The sequence below is a fragment of the Primulina tabacum genome, chromosome 4 (assembly GCF_025594145.1).
Source record: "Primulina tabacum isolate GXHZ01 chromosome 4, ASM2559414v2, whole genome shotgun sequence".
NCBI lineage: Eukaryota > Viridiplantae > Streptophyta > Magnoliopsida > Lamiales > Gesneriaceae > Primulina > Primulina tabacum.
In genome coordinates this window covers 6,121,389-6,144,849 of record NC_134553.1, presented here as the reverse complement: position 1 = coordinate 6,144,849, position 23,461 = coordinate 6,121,389, and the positions used below count along the sequence as shown (strand labels likewise).

The 23,461-nt window shown below is 31.2% G+C and overlaps 1 protein-coding gene across 1 annotated transcript; it reads right to left on the bottom strand.

Annotated features, from left to right (window-relative positions):
- Nucleotides 1-6,406: 6,406 nt before the first annotated feature.
- Nucleotides 6,407-21,993, bottom strand: LOC142541765 (uncharacterized). The gene is made up of 3 exons (XM_075648230.1): nt 21,831-21,993; nt 9,954-11,860; nt 6,407-6,430 (listed from the first exon to the last, which is right to left on the bottom strand). The coding sequence occupies exons 1-3, from the start codon at nt 21,991-21,993 to the stop codon at nt 6,407-6,409; spliced, it is 2,094 nt and encodes a 697-aa protein (XP_075504345.1).
- Nucleotides 21,994-23,461: the final 1,468 nt, after the last annotated feature.

The window sequence follows — 23,461 nt, the reverse complement described above, 5'->3', positions numbered from 1 at the left end:
GCATATTATGTTTATGAGTTAGGATTAAACATGTATATTTTCATATACTTACGTTTTTACATGTCGATGTTTTGTCAGGATTTTTGCTTGCTTCTCATGTGTTTTATTTTATACGAACGTCTAGAGTTTGACGATTTCTCTTATTTTAACTATAATATTTTTACCAGTAGTTGAATACTTTTATTTTAAAACGTGTGATTGACAGCTGTTATTGCATGCATGCATTTATATGTATTTTCGAAAATTAGTTTTTTTTAAAAAAAATTATAGCAGTATTTTAAGTAGTAGACATTTTAATACAAATTTATCCTTATTTAATTTATTCCAAAAAACTGTGAAATTCCTTAATATATATTATTCAAATATTTGAAATTAATATAGAAAAACTTCAGCAGTGTATCATATATATATATTCAGATGGCACACGTTTTAGATAAATGTGTTGAAAAGGACATCAATGGGAGAAGGGACCAAATAGCTGGCGATCTCCAATTTATACGATTTGATTGAGTACCTGATCATAATGTTACGTGTTTCGTTGGTTTTGGAGGATTTATTACTTTCCAAAATTACATTTTTATCTCAATAAATATACAAAAGAAGGCATGATTTCCACGATTAGTTTCACTTAAAAATTGAAAACGAAACTTTGAAAATTAATTGATATCCTGGAATTTGGTGAGCTTGAGATTGACATGGCTTCCAAATATCCTTGAGAAGTTAATATATTTTCAGTCAAAAATTCCAAGGTAACCCTGGAATCACGGCTTGACTGCGGATTCACTAAATATGTGGAAATTTAGAATAGTAGGTCTCAGAGACGATATCACATATTTATATGACAAAAATTTGTTTGAGATGATATCACGAATCGTATTTTGTGAGACAGATCTCTTATTTGGGTCATCCATGAAAAATATTACTTTTTATGCTGAGAGTATTATTTTTCCTTGTGAATATCGATAGGGTTGACCCGTCTCACAGATAAAGATTCATGAGGTCGTCTCATAAGATACCTAGTCTATTTATATTCGTAAGATGAGTCAATTCTATCAATATTTACAATAAATTAATAATTTTCATGGGTGATCCAAATAAAATATTTATATCACAAAATTGACCCGTAAAATCGTCAGATATGAGTTTTTGTTAATTTAGAAACTAGTTTTTTTTATTGTTCAATAACACATTTTTATTTATTTTTATTTTTATCTTGTTTTATAATCAGTTGAGTGAAATGGTAGGCGAAAAACGTTAAAACCAATTGGTGGACACGTGAGTACGTACGTAAACGAAGTCAACAAAATAAATGAGGTGCGAGCGACAGTTATCTATCTATGAATGGAAATGGACTACACAATTTCGTGCATTTGAGGTAAATTGTGAATAAGTGACATGACTTATTCTTGATTCATTTTTGACTCCTTTGTTCACCATAATTATGCACTTAACTCGGTGATATTATATATATATAATAATAACTATATTTTCAAAGTTCTAAAATCTTAAATTGTTTCGTCGTTTCGTCTCAATCGTTGGTTGAATGTTAAAAGTCTTGACTTCACTATTTCCCACCATATCAAACTATCAACATTCATAACACTTAAATTTCATCTCCATCTGCATTCATAACCCTAGTTTCAACGTTTGATTTAGGGATGATATTATGGGTGTTGATTGTTCGATTTGAGGGCACAAAATGAAGACACATGGTCCTCACGTCGTTGGTTGTCAACTCTTAACGCTCAACTAACGTCGGGGATGAAATTAGTGTTGGGACATGGTGTTCTCGCACCCAAGTTGCAGCGGAAGTTTAAAATTTTTCTTGGGCGTCGTGTGTTTAAAAACATTCATAGGATATTTAAGATTATACATTTGTGTTTTTAACGCTGGACTCCAAACTATTCCAGATATTACGCGGAGATAGTCATTCTTGTAAATCACTACGAACGGATCTTCTCCTTTGATCGCCTAATTAGATTCACGATCGAAAACTTTGTTCCTCACTTGGATTGCACTAGAAATCGCAAGCGATTTGTTCGTTGAGATTGTAGCCTCAGAATTTTCAAAATCTCGAGACGGTACAGCGACGGCGGCGCAATGATAGGATAACAAGGAAGGCCGAAAATATTTCTTTCAAATATGAAAACAGTGGCCGAGAGTTTTTCAAAGTGGGGGAAATTAATTGATTCATAATTAATCATTATCCAAGCTAATCAAATCATTACCCAAAATTAATTGCATGATTTCGATTTGCTTTAACTCAACATGGCCGTGGGTTTGCTTCAAGGAAAGGGAAGGAATTTTGTTTTTTATGGGGAAAAAAAATCTTTTTTGAATTATGTCTTTTGATGGTGTATTTATAAAGTGAGACTCCTAATCAAATTAGGATATCATCTCCCACAATGACTCTATATTTTCATTATAATTAAATTCTCATATTATTAATATATAACAAATTTATCAACTTTTGATAATACATGATATGTTAATATCATATATACATATATTTTATATCACCATATAAAATGTATATATATGTATTAATTAAATTAAATAACAATGATTTAATTTATATAATTAACTCATATGTTGATTTAATCCTAGACTCCTCTAGAATATGTATAGAATTTGTACAGTGCTAGTAGTCACTACTACTAGTACAATTATTTAATAAATAAATTCTCAATTCACTAAATAAATGATTCCGAACTCATTATAACCTATATCGACGATCCGAGAGCGTCGATGTACTAAGGATATAAATCTTGTTCATATAATGAAAAACGAAAATTTCGAAAAACAAAATTTTTCACTTACCATATTGGGCAGCTGCCAGTTTTAGTGAGCCCCTTTCACAAAACATGCAGTTTAACTCTCTTTCTTTATTTAGCAACCATGCCAACTTCCATTTCTTCCATCATATGGAATCGGCTAATAAACTCCTTTATAAGCTTCCTGTTTGATCTCCATCAAACTATAGTCGTCAAATTTCAACTCCATGAAATATGACTATCTCAACGGGAACACATAATATGATGCTTGTGTTGTCACGCCCCAGGACGGGGGTTGGTTGACACCGACGTTGCTCTCAAATTTACATTCGAAAACAACAAGCCTCAGAAGTATAAAATTCAGAAACCAGTCTTTTATTCATAATACTGAATATTCAATGTCTGATACAACTCAATTAATAATGTTTTACAGCGGAAATGTAAAACCAGAATTTCAATATCTAAATAGATGCAGCGGAATTTAAAATATAAATCAGAACTGAGAACAACAATCTTCATCACCAGCCCCAAAATTGAATCTGCTCTTCTTATTCTAACTTTTCTTCCTCGTTCTGATCTGAGATGGGTTTGGTGGGTGACTGATATGATTTTCACTCAGTAAGCAGGGGCGGGAATAACTCCTAGTTTTCGAAATCATTTTCAACAGAAACAGTAATACAATAATATACAGAAACTCATCTTTTCATAACAGAAACTAGAATTCAGAAATCACAGGTTTCAGAACAGAAATCAGAATTAGTAAGCACTGAGCACGTTAGTGAATTTCATGGCTAAACTGATATCAGTCCCCTATATGTTCTCTCCTCTAAGGGGTGATGCCAGAATCAGAATCAGAATTCAGAAATGTTCAGAATATATATTCCTACCATTAGTTCACTAGGGAGTTTCAATGCTTCAAAATCATATATCAGAAGTACACATACAGAAACTGTACTTTAAAACAGAATTATCAAACTGATTTCAAGATATTTATATATAAGCCCACTTACTTGTGATTTGCTATAAAGTTTCGGTTGAAGTCTACTGGAATTTGGCTGCTCTCGCTACTGGATTTTACTGCTTGACAAAGGCACTCTCTCTTAACTCGAAATTTAAGTGATAATCTCAAAGCTTGTGTAACCCATTTCAGAGACTTGAGGGTGTTATTTATAGGCCAAAAAATCTGACTGTTAGTTTCCTATTAATGACCATAATCTGCCATTAACAGCCTTTATTCCATGTTAATGTTTCAGTTACAAGTCTAAGCTGAATCAGTAACTGTCTGCTGGAATTCGCTCTTCTGCTGCTGGATTCTGTCTGCTGGAAAGATACCAGCTTCTGAAATAATAGCTTCTGCTGGAAATCCGTCTGCTGGAAAATATCATCTTCTGAATTATTGACTGTTGCTGGAATTGTTAGCTGCTGGGAATTCGGTTCTCACATGTGTGACTCTCAATGGTTCAGGGATACAGCTAGCTGTGGGTTCACATCTCCATGTGATTCAAAATAACATTTATTCTTATTCGGGTTTACCCTAGTTAATCACATTCTTTTAATCAACTCCTTGATCAAGAATGTCAGAACTCATTTCTGATTGCACCCATCGGATCATGGTAAGAGCGTCTAATAGCATCGTCCCATGATCCCCTAGGTATCATTGATAGTGCCTGCAAGAATCTTTAGTCATGGTTAGTGTAGAATACGGCCCCTTCAACACATATATCCCGATCAAATTTACAACCATTGGTATATCGAGAGTTACATATGAATTCGATAACGATGCAATTTATCTTTGAGTGCTAATAGTCGCATAATATGCGCAACTAGGTAAACGCCTTTCCCTAAAGCACATTTCTTTCTCTAGCCAGAGACTATTTGCACTATCAACTCATCAGATCACATATGATATCTTCACCCAGAGACGAACGGTGAATCCCCGACTACACTGCATTTGCTCATATTTATTTCGAAAATACACACAACCTCGCCACCTGATGACCCTCAATGGAGTCGGTAAACGGATTGAAGTGCATGCTAATACGTATAGCCCCTACATTGTCCAGGGTCAGAAGACTAATGTTGTACAACCATAACTGCGGACTATTCCACTCGATAAGTGAGAACCACTTGGATAGTTCGAGAGAGTGTTGTTCAGTGCATCATCATATGACCACCCATCCGTGTGAATGGACATCTCCATGCCCTTGCCAATGAGACATGGCGTTTACACCACATATGCTAGTATCAATCTCGAGCGACCTTTATCCTTGTTTTAGGCGGCTGAAGTCGACTAGGAACATGTTTAAAATATATGGTACACTTTCTAATGAGTTTCATGATCTTGTTGTATATTCAAGGACTTTATCTATGCAGCTTGCATGTGTATACAAATAAAGTATAATGCCACAATCGAATAAAATCATAAAATACTATTAAAATAAATATTGTTTTTACATCAGAGTCAATAAAACTGGAGCCACAAATTGGCTTGACGGACACCTACTCTAACAATTAGGACACAATCTAAAACGTGAAGAATATAATTAGTACACACAAAACTATGGAATATGAACAAACTTAAGAGATGCATTGTCCCTTAAAGTCTTTATTTCTCACTTATGCTAATTCATGGGAGGAGAGGATATTTTTATCGACACCTCAAAAATTTATAGGGATTTTTAACTTATTTTTCATGAGTTTTTTTATTTACCATGTTTTTTTCATAGAGAAGTTATAATCATTTCAATTGTATTTCACCATCTGGTATGGAAATGTTTAAAAATCATCAGATCACACTACAAAAAGCTCACCCCATTAGCAATTAGTCAATGACCAAAACTGTTGCTAGTAGAGTTAGCGACGGTTTTGAGAATCATTGATAAAGTCATCGTCAGTTATTCCAATGACGGTGTTATAGTAAATCTTTGCTAAAATAACAATGATTTTCTTATAGATAACCCTTGCTATTTAATGACAGTTTTACAAAAACCATTGCTAAACCGATCAATACAACATGTACTTGTCCAGGTTTAGTGATGGTTTTTAAATTTTTTTTTTAACTTTTGCAAAACCAAACCAATGAACTGGAACTAGTTCGGATTCAGCAACAGTTTCCCAAAAAAATTGATAATTTTAGCAATGGTTTTTTTTTTTAAAAAAAAAACATCCATAACCGTATCAAAAAAATTATTAATTTTAAATTAAATATTGGCTTAAGATTTTGATATTTTAAAAAATATTTCAATTAATTTATTTGTATGAAAATTATTTAAATTTTTTTTGGTAAATTATAATTTATATTTTTTAGCGAAATTGTTATTTATAAATAAAATTTTCAAATGATAACAGTATCAATAAAAATAACTATAACACTAATAAACAAACAACCATATCAACAATACATCTATATTATTATTATTGAACTTACATGAATAAAAAATTTAACACACTATGTCTATTATTATATATATACAACATGCAAATCACATAAAAATCTAAAAATAATACATCTAACACAAAGCTCTATATATTTAACAAGCTGGATCTGCGTTAATCTAACAAGTCGGATCTGTGTTAATATGAAAAAAAAACATGAAAACATATATTAATATATTTTTTTAATACATAAAATTTTAGAAAATGGCAAAAAGAAGTCCCTACCAAAGAAAACAGGCAGAATCAGGTGAAAAAAAAGAGAGGGTAAACACATTGTTAAATTTAGCGACGGAAAAAAGAAAACGGTTGCAATTTGGCCACGGCCGTTATAATCCCGTGGCCACTTTTTAAAATTGCAAGGGATTTTAAAAAATTGTTGCTACGGACATCCGTTTTTATAGTGAAAAAACATCGAAGATATATCTAAGTCTAAGCTATCAATAAAATTCATTTCAAAACGATGCAAGATGGAGAGATCACAAAGCAATGATAAGCTATGGCAATAGGAAACGTTAGAACGTACACCAGGATTAGAACATATATCTTATATATCATATTAAGATTGAGACTTAGACTTAACTCAACTTCAAAAGTTAGCTCAAGAGAGATTATTAAAGTCTATATATGCAACTCCCATTATTTTATTTCGTTAGTTGTCCCACATCAATTGGATAAAATCTCTGAGAGATAAATATATGAACTTAGACAATCATATCTCTTAAGCTAACTTTTAGGGTTGTGTTAGGTCCAAGTTCCAATTTTAACATGGTATCAGAGCTCATGTTCCACCGTTGTGTTTGGCTCAAGTTCCAACGTTATGTGTTTGGCTGTTCATAGTTGGGCCACCCGTTCTGCTCATAGTAGGGTCACTTCATGCTCCAAATATTCATTCTTCGATGTGAGGGATGTGTTTGTTATCCCACACCGGTAAAATATCTGGGAATTGCATATATGGTCTTGAACAATTTTCACCTTTTAAACTATCTTTTAAGGTTGAGTTAGGTCTAAGTTTCAATTTTTAACGTATTTAACCGACATGAAACAACTATCTTATTAACAAATTATATTCTCGACAAATCATAATTTAAACTATTACTTTCGCTCTCAAATTATATAAATTTAAACAACAGGTAAAGCTAGTGGCCGTTCAAGCTTAAAGGCTGAGATCTGAATCATATCTCCATTGGGTTCGGTCCACACTGACACGCCACAAACCCCTCGCCTCGAACTAATTTCTTGTGCAATGAAAAAGTTATCGTGAAATGAATCCTTACTTCATTGATAGTTGGAAATGGTATTTGTGAAAGAGATGATTTTGGAAATTAATTAGCATCCGTACGCTGCATTTGTATTCCTCTTTATGGATCATTTATGAAATCCTGACAATGGAAATTTGATATATCTTCATCATTCATGTTTGCTTGGTGAAGACAAATACATTTTACATGGAGCCTATATGGATGTCTCAAGGTGGGTAGACTTTTTCACATCGAGTAATGTTATATGAATTTGTAAAATGATTTTTACATCATAAAAATTGTATTTATCGAATATTATTATACATTGAATACAAAATCTTACAATATAATAACAAAATATCATGATATAATTGTTGTAAATATCGTTGTACGATGTATTAGTCGTACATTTAGCATTATTCTTCCACTTATGAAAAATCGATATATTTGCATTCATAATTTTTCGGTTATTTTATAATTAATGTAAAAATAAAAAAATATTTCAAAAATAATTTAAAAAAAACTTGCAAAACTACTTTAATCCGCGCTTACAAAGTGCGGACGCTCGTACACATGAACGAGTACTTATATTATTTTTTATTATTATTATTATTATTTAATATTATTTTGTGATGGTACGTAAGTTTATTATTATTATTATTGTTTATTATTATTTTAAATAATTAATTTAATTTGAATATATTATTATTATTATTATATTTTTAATTATTAATTTAATTCGAAATGGAAAATATAAAATATAAATATTTATAATATATATTAATTATTAAATATTTTGTATTATTTGGTTGGATGATTGAAAAATTAGAGATATGAGATGATTGAAAAAAAAACGTATATAAAATCAATATTTTAAAAATATGAGAGGGATTGAAAAAAATATTTATTGTTCCATTTTAAAAATATGAGATGATTAAAAATATGAGAGATAAGAAATTGAAAATTATTTTTTATTTTTAAATTATTATTTCAAGAAAACGTACATAAAATCAATTGGTCAAAAGGATATTTTAGGAAAACCCATTTCGAATTCTCTCAAAATTATATAAACACATGTTTGATAAAAAAAATTAATTGTAAAACATATAATTATATATAATCGGTTTATTATTATTAATAGATTTATTAAATCAATCAATCTATAAAAATGAGAAGGCCAAAAGTGAATGAAGCAAGCAAGCATTAATAATTACTTGTATAATATATTAATATTGTATTTTTATGTTGTGATTAATATTTTATTTTAATGTTGTGATTGAAATTCAATTAATAATAATAGTTTAAATAGAAAATAAACAATGTACATTTACGAATATAATGAAAATATTGTAAATCAATGTAAGTTTTATCGATAATATATGCTAAAGTTAAACATCTTATTGGTGTACTGATGAAAGACTACTATTTTTATTCTCCTTAATGTTCTCCCTTCAATCCTCTCATATCTCTAATTTTTCAACCACAAACCAAATAATACAAAATATTTAATAATTAACATATATTATAAATATTTTTATATATATATTTTTCATTCGAATTAAATTAATAAATTAATAATAATAATAATAAGAATAATATATTTATAAATATACTTTCACGTCGTTTGAGTTTTTATGTTGCGATTGAAATTAAATTAATGATAACAGCTTAAATAGAAAATAAACAATTTAAATTTAATAATAGAATAAAAATATTATAATACAGCGTAAGTTTTATCGTTATTATATGCTAAAGTTAAACCTCTTATTGGTGTATTGGTGAAAGACTACTATTTTTATTCTCCTTAATTTTCTCCCTTCAATCCTCTCATGTCTCTTTAATTTTCTCCTTTCAATCATCTCATATCTCTAATTTTTCAATCATCCAACCAAATAATACAAAATATTTAATAATTAACATATATTATAAATATTTATATTTTATATTTTTCATTCGAATTAAATTAATAATTAAAAATTATAAATAATAATAATAATAATAATAATATATTCGAATTAAATTAATTATTTAAAATAATAATAAATAATAATAATAATAAACTTACGTACCATCACAAATAATAATAATAAAATAATAATATAATAATAAATAATAATAATAATATATCTACGTGGACGAGCGTTTGCGTTTTGTAAACGCAGACGCTCGTCCACGTAAGCGAGCGTCCGCGCTTTGTAAGCGCAGATTAAAGTAGTTTTGCAAAAAAAAAAAAAAATTCGTAAATTTTTTTTGAAATTTTTTGTTTTACATTAATTTTAAAAAACTCCCTAATTTTTCATATACATAGTTTCTTATTCATCTAATTGTAAAATTTTAGTTCCCTCTACATTATTATCAGAGATGGATCCAGGAATAAAAGTTGGGGGGGGCTTGAAGTCAATATGATAAGTTATATATTATTAAAAAAAAATTTACATTATATCGTTCAACGAAGTTGTGCCCTACGAGATTTTAAAACATAAAATTCATCAATAATAGAATTTACATCAATATGTTTAGCTAAATCTCGTTCAATATAGAGTGTCAAACAATCGGCAAGAAAGTCATCCTCCATTTTATTGCGAAGTGCCGTCTTCACATGCTTCATTGCTGAAAAAGCCCGCTCAGTAGTGGCAGTAGACACAGGTAATGTCAAAACAAGATGAATCAATCTAGTCAACATAACATAAACACTTGACCGTCCACTCTCGGTCAATTGCTGACACAACTCAACAAGTGTAGAAACCTTTAAATTCTGCATCACATCAAGTTTATAATGTATCAATTCATACTCCAAAGCAACAATTTCTTGATCTGTGAAATCTCCAGGATAAAACTTCTTCGCAAGCTTGCAAATATCATCACTGTTAAATGAGTCAAATGAATTTTTAGGATCTAAAGCTGTACTAAGAGAAAGAAGTTCCACCGATGACTCATTGAACCGAGTATTTAACTCCATCAAAATGAAATCTATTGCTGCATTAAAAACATCAAAGTGATAATGATGTTCTATTGTAGTTTGCCGACAGGAACGTCCAATCTTATATAGACAATCAAGGTCAGGTACATCAATTTCATTTCTTGAGCAAAAAATTTTAACTTCCTGAAGAAATTCATTCCACCCACATTCTCTAAATTCTTGAAGGCAAGTTTTGGTAGTAGTGACAAATGTGATAGCAGTCAAAATGTCTTGAGATATTCTTTGAAGAATTTGACAAAGAGTATTTGTTGTTCTCATAATTTTATGCATTAAGTGCAAAATAAACACAAATTCAAAGCTTGCCATGTTTCTGTAAATCCCCCGAACTTCAGCCTTAACTCTTCCATTTGGAGAATAATCACTGAGAACTTCAAAAACTTTGCAAGTTGCAGTGTACATACCTATCAAGCTTTTTACCGAATCATAGTGAGAACTCCAACGAGTAGCTCCTGCTCGTTGCAAATTACCAATCTGGTTTGCACCACTTCCAGAATCACGTTCTCCAATTGACAATATATACTCAATTTCATTTCTCTGTGCAGTATGTAATTCAGCAATGCGCTTAGTAGAAGAAGTGACAATATTAACAATATTGTCCAAATGAGAAAAGAATTCCCAAATAACACTAACATCCTTAGCTGCAGAAACCAATGTCAGTTGTAAACGATGTGCAAAACAGTGGACATAGTATGCATAGGGACAATCTTTGAGAAATAATGCTTGAAGTCCATTCCACGCTCCACGAATATTGCTAGCACCATCATATCCTTGGCCTTTGATTTTCTTAACATGGAGATCATGATGAACAAGAACATTTGATATCTCATTTTTCAAATTCATTGAGGTAGTGTCACTAACACTTTTGATGGCAAAAAATCTTTCTGTCAAAATCCCATGATTGTTCACAAACCTCAATATAATGGTCATTTGCTCTCGTTTAGATATATCTCGGGCTTCATCAACAAGAATACAGAAGTATTTATCTCCAACTTCTTCACGAACCATCTGTCGTACTCTATTGGCCATAATATGTAAAATCTCTTTCTGAATTTCTGGAGCGATATATTGGGCATTTTTTGGAGCATTCTCAAGCACAACTTCATCAATTTCTATATTCATTTTTGCAAAAGCCTTCACCAATTCAAGAAAATTTCCACGATTAGATGAAGATAGAGATTCATCGTTACCTCTAAAAGCACAACCTTGAAGTGCTAGCCAACGAACAGCTACAATTGAGGTGCTCAAACGCAGACGATTTTTCTCTTTTTCCTCTTTAGATTGTGCATGCATCACTTTATCAATATGTTGTGAGGGCCTCATCAAATTTTCAGCCCTTCTCTCACACATAGTATGAGGTGAAGAAGCTGCAGAACCAATATGGGCAAGAAAAGCACATGTTTTTCCTTGGTTTACCCTTTTCCAATTGTCAAATCCTTCATTGACCAATGCCGAGATATTAGATGAATTAACATCATTCAGGAAAAGAAAACAATAGAAACAATATGCCTTATTTGTTGAAGGCGAATACTCCAACCAATAAAATTTCTGAAACCATTTTTTCTGAAAACGACGATTCTGGCTTCCAAATTTTGTACCTGGATACTCCAACATATCTGGTTGATAAGGCCCCATATTTAGATATGAACGTCTTATCTCATCTCGTACATTAACATGATATTCACATATCTGTTTTCTTTTTCCTGGATCTCGTTCAATAAAAGTAGACGAAGACTGATGATCATCTCTAGGAGATAAACATGAAGGAATTTGGATATTGGGAAATAGAAGACTTTCACTGGATTGATGTTGCATTGTAAGGACCGTAGTAATTGAAGTATCTTCACTAGCTTGACGATCTCTCTTCTTAAAGAAAGAGGATATCAATGTTTTTCCTTTCTTTGCAGCAGATTGATATCTCATTTTGAAATAGTTCAATTTATAATCCTAAACAAGAATAAAATAATTATTAACCAAATAAACAAGTAATAGTCACTCAATAACTCAACAACAAACAATCAAGAAACCACAAATCACACACAGAGAAGCTATAAAAAACAAAATAAAAAATGTATAGCCGATTCTTACCTGGATTGTTGGCTTGCCGATGAGCAATTCGATTTCTTCGGGAGTCCGCAATTCTATTATGTCGCTAAAGGGCTTGGGACTTGGGAGGGAAATTTTGTAGAATTGAGGTGGGGCGGATCAGAGGATAAATTTGGTCTCATCCTTGTAAATGAACGGGACTTGATTGGACTAAGACATTGATGTACATCGGTTTTTGAAACAACCGTCGCTATTAGCGACGGTTTTTCAAAAAACAGTCGCTATTATTAGCGACTGTTTGAATAAACCGTCACTAATAGCGACGGTGCAATTAAAACCATCGCCGATCCAGATCGGCGGCGGTTTTACTAAAACCGTCGCAAATATTAGCGACGGTTTTTGAAAAACCGTCGCTAAATTATTAAAAAAGTGGGTTGGGCTACAGCCCAGTACAGCCCTAGAATACATCCGTCTCTGATTATTATGATTTAAATGGTGTGAAGTGGAAAATTCGAAAAATCATAACGAATGCTCTCTTTTCGTTTTTGTTTTTGTTTTTTTTTTTTAAAAAATTAATGCTCTTTCTTGTTCTCATTACTTATTTGCTTCTGCCATATCTTGTTTTTCTTTGAAAAAAAAAAACATATATCTTCTGTCGTATCTTCTTGCTTATAAAGGAAATGACAAATTCGATTCTAATATTTCATTCGGCCCCAAATTTTCTGTGAAAATTATATTTTTGTTGATCAAAGGATTATCGCACATTTAATTTCTAACTACTCTGTAGAAATTAGATAAACGCGAGGAACTAAATCAATATTGTGTCATTTTATACTATATCATACATTCAATTTGTTTGAAAATTTAAACACCTCACATTTTCAAAGCTGGTTGACATTTTATATATGTTTAGATGAGGCGGATGTTCAACATAATGAGTTAATGCTCAATTTCTGTATTTATTTAGGTGCAAGCAATTAAGGAGTGTAAAATCATCAAATCGAGTCAAATTTTTTAATAATATTTAAGTATATAGTTGAATATATTTGAGTTTGAGTTCAATTCAGATATCGAAAGTTATAAATTATTTTAGCTTGAATTTAACTCGAAATGAAGTTTGAATTTGAGTTTGAGTTCAGCTCGAACTTATTCGTGAGCTATTCAAATTATTGTTTGAACATTAAGGTTCGAGAACAAAGATTTATTTGAAAGCTCGAAATATATTAATTGCTCGAAATGTATACATAATATGAATGAACTACAGAAAAATAATAATTTGGTCTCTAAAATTTTTCAAGCATGTTCGAATAGAGTATAAATAAGATATTTATCGAACCAACTCGAAAAATTCATGAACCGACTCGATTCGTTTCATCCCTACTATCTTTTAAGACGAAGATGAATAGAAAAGTTGATCAGTTCATCCAAAAATTTGATTTTCTTTAAAAAGGTTTAAAAGTTTCATGTTCAAAGAAGATTAATATAAACTTTCAGTGCGACCAAATAAACTTATCCCTTCAAAAAATTTTATTTAATTTTTTATTTCGTAATTTTATCAAAATTTAATTGTTTTGAAATTGAGTGCACTCCATGTGTTCCACTTGCACACTACCCTAATAAACTACACCTTTATCTTATATATCTTTTACTATTAAAAAAATGGGGATAAGAAATAAGAATAATGGAATCTTTTATGGGAGTTTGAACAGAAGAATAGAAAGAGAATGGAAACTGTGAAAGAAGAGAAAATGTGCATTAAAAAGCACTGAAATTTGAACTCAGTAAACTTCTGAATTCTGACATAAAATTGGTACCAAAAGTTTGTTTTATATTAGGAAAATTGTCCATCGTTTCATCAGAACCAGACAACATTGAAATACGCAAACTTGAAAGTATGCACCCTTCGGTTTAATTACCACACTAATGAAAAAATAATTCACGTCTTCAAATGTTTTTGTATCAAATTAAGTAACATTACACATCTAATTCACGAATAATTAAATGCTCGCCTGTCTAAAAGCGTCGTCTTTCGAATGATCACGAATTCACAAAACAACAAATTTTTTGCATTTTTTTTTACTTCGAGAGATTTAAATAATCGGGTCACTTTCTTGACACAGGAGTATGGGAGATTAATTTTCATTTCTTTGTTTTCGGCCATCCAGAAATTTAATAATAAATAAAGCTCAATCATGGCCGGATTCTCTTAACTAAATAAAAAATCCTTTAGTAATATATTAAATATTGTAAATTTTCACATCAAAGTTTCTTTAATTTTGCAAAATATTTTTCTATCGTTTAACTGTATAAGAATTAATGAAAAATTTTGAAGGTTGGAGTTGGGGTAAGGGGTTGTGGGGGGCTTCGCTTTGCCAGCCTTTAGGCTCACGCCTGCAGAATCTATTGGAGTCCGGGAAATGGTATCTCTTGAGGAGAAAATATATGGGCATGCTTCATCTTATTTTTGCCACTTTTCATGACCTTTTCTCTACCCTTTATTTCGTATTTTCTCTTTATCTATTCCTTTTGAATCATAATAAATTCTAACAGTTAAAACTCATCTCAGTGTCCCTAACATATTTTGAGAAAACCGATAATTTTGTTACTCTTTTGTGGGCAAAATTCTAGTTTTTTCCCCTAAATTTGAACATATATTTGATAGTTTTCATCACTTCTATGCATGAAAGTGTCTCCCATATAATTTTTTTATGTTTTAAAACAAGAGATTCAAGGATTCTATATATACATTATACATGCTGGATTGGTCGATTGGACTGCATCTATATATTCTTGTTTTATTGGAACGTATAATTTTTTTTTTGTTCAAGATCAATTTTGTTACATGAGTTTATACGTGAATAACTATGTGGTGTGAGTTGTCTATTAAGTTAAGCTCAAATTTAAAGTGATCGATTAAAGTTTTGGTTGTTGAGCTTTAATGTATCCGATAAGTTGTTGATCTTTGACGTGCAGAGACAAAAGTGCAATTTCTATTTTTATAATGTATTAAAACATAAATATCATAAGATAATGATAAACATTATCTATATAATGGCTATAGTCCTGGATCGCACGTGATGACGTTCTCTATTTTTTATCTTATTATAGAAAATAAATATGAAGAGAAACCGCCTCTCAAATAAAAAACGAGTAGATCTCAAAGATCAATCCATTTCCGTTATAGTTTAATTCTTTATTATTTAAAATGAGGATCCCGTGTTTATATGAATTTTCCTCAACATCCAAATCATATGCTTCAAGATATGATGGATACGCAATAATTTATGATTTAATGAGGGTTTTTATACGAGAAATTGGCTTTCAGTCATCAACCGTCGATTTTTTTTGTGTTCAGTCCTTGGGTATTTTTTAGTACCACATTTCCACATGAAGTGTACCACATTTCCACATGAAGTGTACCACATTTTGTATGACATAGTACCACAATTTTGTGGGTAGGGAGTGAACACAAAGAAATATTTTGATTGGGAACTTTTCACCAACTTCCCCTTTTATATAATTAATTTTATCTTATTTTATTTAATAATACATGTATCTGATATTTGTAATTAACAATTAACAGTGTGGAAATATAATAACATTAATGAATTTCTAAAAAGGATCATCATTTCAAAGAAATAAAAAAAAGAAGGAAGTAAAAAATAAAAGGGTGAAAAAATTAATTAAATAATTAATAAAAATATAAAAAAATAAGTTTCTATCACTGACTGTTAGGTTGGTCGAAAATATGAAAATATATATTGTAAATTAATATTGAAAGGTAGATTACGATCGAGTATTAAAAATAGCACCAAAATAAATTCAATTAAAATACTTTTAATTATATTAACTACTATTTTGTTGCATAAACATTGACTTTTCGATATTAAATTTAAATCGGAAATATCCCACCAATTATTTATAATTAAGTTCGAGGAGCTAGTATGGATTTTTATATCAATTAATTAATTACGCAGCCAAAGCAGACAAGAATCATGTACACAACAGGGAGCAGTAGGAGTCATCATTCGTGAATTGACTACTCCATTCAGTCTGCTGCGTCGATCTTAAAATAGGTGGAAGAATTCAAAAAGATAGGAAACAAAGCATTTATTTCATTTGTTTCCATTATATAATTTTGTCAAAAACTTATTTGAGACGATCTCACGATATCGTATCTTATGAGACATATTTTTTATTTGGGTCATCCATGAAAAAGTACTACTTTTTATGCTAAGAGTATTATTTTTTATTGTGAATATTGTTAGGGTTGACCCGTCTCACAGATAAAAATTCGTAAGACTATTTCACAATAAACTTATTCATAATTTTGAAATGTTTAATATCTCATCTTAGAAATTATTTTACCAGGATCAATAAAAATAATAAATTAAAAAATGTATTATATTGATCACGACATTTAAAATCCTCCGTGTCTATCTATGATTTTAGAGGTCTTAACAAATCACAAAAATTTCATGCAAATAATCTTACAACTTGTAAGTCAATTTTACGAGATATATATTATTTGAGTTGTTCATAAAAAATATTAATTTTTATATCAAAAGTATTGTTTTTTTTATTAAAAATACAGGTACATAGTTAACCAAGAGACTTGCTATGTAAAAATTAACAAGAATCATTTAATGACTGTAACACCAAAATATACTTTAACCGTAATCTAATCAATGTTTTTTTGACGAAATTAAACATTTCAGTGATATATGAATCAAAATAGTCGAAATTCAGAAGTCACTGTACCAAAATAAAAAAACCGAAAAGTTAATGGATAAAAAAAAACATTTTACCGGACCAAAAATTATTTTCCCGAATAATATTATTCATAATTAATTATCATAATATTTATATATCTCTATCGAAAAATAAAAATTTATGTGGAGGAGCCATGATAATAGTAATAATATATAACAGAAATAGTATTTTATAAGTGAGCAGTGCAATGATAGCCAAAGTTTTGTTTTTATTGTAAGCTGTGCTAGCTGCTTGAATTTTTCAGCTTCCCATGCAATGAGATACCTATCAAATTTATTTGAAATTTGTCTAACATGCAGTCTGCCATTAATTTTACAACATAGCCTATACGTACTTTTTATTTCTCTGTCTCCCTATAAAAATACAGTAATAATATTTAAGATGTAACTTTTGAGACACGGAGCAATTTAGGATTTGGGAATCGAATGGTTAGTTGACTTAATTAAGTGCCATCTTCTTCATTAATGCACAAATTATTTACTGCAAAATAAGACTTCACACTTGCATATGCAGGGGGAGGAAGCTGGCCGAGGGCGACTCTATCGTCGAAGAACGAGTATTGTTATTGTTTTTCTAATGCATTTATGTCTAAAAATCTAAATTTATGTGTTATGTTGTCTTATCGAACTTTTGTGTTTGATTCTGTCTATAACACCTACCATGGTATTATGCGACGTCGTTGCATGGGCGATCGTGCAAATATTGGCGTCAGGGGCGTAAATTGCACCTTTAATTGGAAGGAATAGTTAGATCAAGCTCGGTAAACCTAGTTTTTAATTTGTACCAAGTGCCAACCTAATCGGGCTAGGTCATTATTTTGATAATTAATATTTTTTTTTAAAAAAAAACTCTATTACTTACATGCCCTCGGGGTCTGGGCTTTAAACCGGCGTCAAGCATTATGGGACTAAATTGTTAGGTCAGGTTCATCTAAACCTGTTAATAATTGGGCCAAAAGCCCGACTCATTTATTTGAAATGTTATTCTACACGTATTTTAAATTATTGAATTGAGTTAATATATACGTTCAAGAAATTACACAAGATGTGAACAAGATTATGTATAATGATTTAGAGAGAGTATACGAGTTGATGGAATATGTGAATGTTTATGGTTAATAGTCAGGATTTCGATTCTTTCTATCAACATCTTCTTGAGCAAGCTTGTCACACATGACTTGTGTAGTGTGGTTTATTTCACTAACGTGATTTGCAATCTATTACATTAGTCCGAGATTTACTCGCTGCACACCAAATAGTAGCTGATGCATGTTTCCATGTCATTAAAAAAAGAACGTTGATGATATATCCCAATTCTTTTAAATATTCTCGAACTCGAAAAATACATGTGTACGCTTAAAAAATGAGCAAGCTCATGTAATTCATATCCAACTTACATTTCACATGTATTAAATAAGATATACACTCATTTGCCAATATTTTAGGAAATTAATTTTCTAACATTTAAAATTTCTCGCTATTTTCACTAACATATTGCATATACAGTTTCAAAGAACAAACGGGAATGCATCTCCATGTGAGGAAATTTCATGTTACTGCTAACTCAAGGTAAGAGTGAAATCGATCTCGAGTATTACACTATTCGAGCTCGATTTAAAAAAAAAATCAATCACTCAAACTCGAGTTTGATCTGACTTGGATGGTAATTTTCAAGCTCAAACTCGATTTGATTATGTATCGAGTTACTCGAGCTCGAAAAACTCGATTTCAAATATTTATTTTTTAAAATGATTTTTGTAAATATATATATATATATATATATATACACACACACACACACACAAGTAGCTCTCGTGCTCGAGGAGACTCATATATTACTCAAGTTCGGCTGGATTATGGTATCGAGCTTCGTCAAACCGAGCTCGATTTTTGACCGAGCAAGAGTCAAGCTACTTACAATTAACTCGGCTCGTTTTCACCCTTACCTCAAGGTACATCTAAAAATGAATATTTTTATCAATCTATACGAAATCCATTAAAAAATCAATCGAGTATTAATAAATTTCTACAGTTAGGCATGGTAAATCATATGGTAAGAATTACCACTTGCATAGGGGAATAGCTATTTTTACTACTTATAAGGTATTGAATAATTTTTTTTACTGGCCCACTCTACAGCATGTGATATTTTACCTTTGCTTGTCCGAAAATTATATACAGAGTTGAGCTATTTCTCTTTGTATTGTATATTATAATCGAGTTATATATATATGACGTTATCTCTCTTTTAAATTTATTTTATATAATTTGACGTAAATAATTTTGTGGAACGATTTTGAGGGACTCAAAGTTACGAGTTGAATTATTTTTGAATCCATAGTTTTTATGTTATTAAATAATATCATTAAAGTATATCAGGTCTGATATTTGTATGTGTTGGATCATATGGTGACTCTCAAGTTGGTTAGCTGGTGGAATACACCAAGAGTAAACTTCTGGTGGTTAGTGGCCATAACCAAATCAGTTAGGTTATAAGCTTGGAGTAGGTATTCAGTTGGACAGCTCACGTAGACTTGAGAGGGATCAGCCGATATGTATCTCAAGCAGACAAGTATAAGCGTGTGTGCGTGTAGCTTGCTTGAGAGACGAATCGGAACAACACACATAAGAATCGAAGGGACAACAAGCTCCAGCATCGTGACTTAGAAGATCATAAGGAGTGCACTGATAGGAGAAAATATCGAGAGCATTTGAGGGATAAAAAATCAATCGTGATTCATCTTTTGGCTATTTTTCTTGCACCTGTAACATTCATTGTTAAGTTCATCAATAAAGATAATACACCAACTTATCTTTATTGATGAACTTTTTTTTTGAATTAAAATATGAGTTGGTGTATTATCTCGTGGATGTAGGTGTCTCAATGCCGAACCACGTAGTTTGATCGCATTTTATCTAGTGTGCTTGGATTTGTTGGATTGGTATTATTTTGACTTGGGAAATCAAAGGATAGAAATGGGTGAATCAAATAGCTATGAGAAAATAATCGAGGCAAGAGTTTGACTCTTTTTCCTTAAAACAATATTGCCCTGCCCCGATGTTCACGGTTGTTGGCAATTCGTTTCTCAAGATACAACGACTACGGCTTTAAAATAATAGCACTACAAATTTTAAAGTCACACGAACTTGAAATGTTTAGAACGCTATAAATGTGGTATGCAAACTTTCTAATTTCAAATTCTAAGCGTTAAACTTAAAAATCCAATTCCAAGAGTTTAACTCTTGCAAAACTTGGATTTAAGCGCAAATGCTTAAAAAAATCAAAATTAAAAGACAAATCTAGAATTTAATTCCAAAGTTCGAATTTAAGCGTATAAGCTTAGAAAATTCAAACTCAAGATTTTATATCTTGAAAATTTCAACTTTAAGCGTTAATGCTTAAAAATTCGTATATAGAACTAAACTTAGAAAAAAATGAGAAGAAGAGAAATTGGTGCAATGAATGAAATGAGGGGTGTGCTATTTATAGAAAACTAAAAGCCTCCATGAAGTGATGCACTACTTCATAAATTGAATCTCAAAAAGACATGACCAAATCACATGGCCTTTCGGCCAATTCAAGACCACGTTTCATGAAATCACACGGCCATTGGTCGTGTGATTTCAATTAAAATAGAATATAATAATATATTATAATATTATAATTAATATATATATATATATATATATATATATATAATCCTTTCGATTCAATATTCTCATTCGATAAAATTTGAACTCAATTAATTTCTCATTCACCCTAATTGGTGATCAAGAAATAATTCATGTTCGCTACGTAGCTCGTTCAAATTATTTTATCGATTCTAAATGAGTACAAAATTCATTTTTTCTAACAATCCCCCACATGAATGAAAATTAATGCATGTGACTATGCTGACTCGACAAAAGCGTTCCAGCGAAATATTATCGCATCAGGATAGGTAGCTTTTGGCTTTGAACCTTCCTTAGTAAGATATAATCGGATTTACTTGGCAATTAGTGGACGTGATGCCTTGAACTATTTGCCGTTTTGTGTAAACCAAGACAATTATATTCACACAATAACATTTCTAACATTTCATTAAGTTCTCACTGTTGGGTCCATTTAGGCCATCGGCACCGCTTGGTTTCGCGATTGCTTTTCATATTTGAAGCGGCCACACTTCGCACTTACGCCGGTGATCTCCTAGGAAAGTATCCCACTATACTCCAACATACGTATTAGTATATCTTAGGAATCATTAAAGGTAAAACCTAGCCTCATACCCCTTTGTGGGCAACACCTCTTATCATAGGAATAGGTAAGAGATTTCTCCAAGGTGTTTCTACCAATCTTGTAATTTATTTATCCCTTTTGAACCTAGATCTTGGGATCTCCAATCAACTAGGTTGGGTATCCACTACAAGATTTAATTTTGGGGTTTTAATCTCATTCCTCTTGATAGACAATTCATTTGATCTCTCGGTATACCTTTTGTAAGTGGATCCGCTAGATTCTCCTTTGATTTTACATAATCAATGGAGATAATGCCATTAGAGATCAATTGTCGTATGATATTATGTCTACGACGGATGTGTCTAGACTTACCATTATATATAGTGTTTTGTGCCCTTCCAATTGCTGATTGACTATCACAATGAATTATTATGGAGGACACTGGCTTATTCCAACAAGGGATTTCTTCTAAGAAATTTCGAAGCCACTCGGCTTCTTCTCCAGCTTTGTCTAGAGCTATAAATTCTGATTCCATTGTGGATCTAGCAATGCAGGTTTGCTTAGAAGACTTCTATGATATAGCCCCACCACCAATGGTAAATACGTAACCACTTGTGGATTTTGAATCATTTGTGTCAGATATCCAATTTGCGTCACTATAACCTTCTAGGACCGCGGAATATCTCGTATAATGTAATCCATAATTTAAGGTGTATCTTAAATATTTAAGTACCTTTATTAATGCCTTCCAATAATCATTGCAGGATTACTTGTAAATCTGCTGAGTTTGTTTACAGCATAAGCAATATCTGGACGAGTGCAGTTCATAAGATACATCAGACTGCCTATGATCTTTGAATACTCTAATTGAGATATGGGTTCACCTTTATTTTTGGAAAGATGCAAACTTGGATCTACATGTGTTTTGATCAAGGACATATCATTTGCATTATATTTTTCCAATATTTTCTCAACATAGTGAGATTGCGACAAAACACATCCTTCCGATGTTTTGGTGACTTTTATTCCCAAAATGACATCTACTTCTCCCATATCTTTCATATCGAAGTTTTTTGTTAGCATCTTCTCAGTAGTCTTGATGATATTAATATTATTTCCCACAATTAACATATCATCGACGTACAAGCATACTATCACATATGCTTCAGGTGTGCCTTTGATGTAAATACATTTATCGCACTCGTTAATTTTGAAGCCATTTGACAACATAGTTTTGTCGAATTTTTCATGCCATTGTTTTGGCGCTTGTTTAAGCCCATATAATGACTTAACGAGTCTACACACTTTTTTCTCTTGTCCAGGAACCATATACCCTTCGGGTTGTTCCATATATATTTCTTCATCAAGTTCCCCATTGAGGAATGTCGTTTTCACATTCATTTGATGTATTTCTAGATTATGTAATGATGCAATTGCTATCAATACTCGAATAGATGATATTCTCGTCACTGGCGAATATGTATCAAAATAATCAAGACCTTCCATTTGTCTATATCATTTGGCTACTAATCTAGCCTTATATTTTTCAATAGATCCATCGGTCTTGTATTTCCTTTTATGAATCCACTTTCATCCTAATGGTTTAATCCCCGGAGGGAAGTCAACCAATTCCCATGTATGATTTTTCAAGATAGATTCTATCTCATTGTTCATTGCCTCCTTCCAAAAGGGGGCTTCAGGACTTGATAGTGCTTCACTAATTGTCTTTGGTTCATTTTCAAACATATAAGTTAGAAAATCAGGGCCAAAGGTCATTGCTGTTTTAGCCCTCTTACTACGTCGTGGTTCTTGTTGTTTTTCTTGAACTCCACTGCTCGTAGTTTCATAAGTCCTTTTTCGAGAACTTATTTCTTTATTTTCTTTACAAGAAAATGTTTTTTCAAAGAAGACATCATTCCTTGATTCAATAATTGTTCCTTCATGCACATTGCTTATTTCAGATTTTTGTACAAAAAATCGATATGCACTACCATCATTTGCAT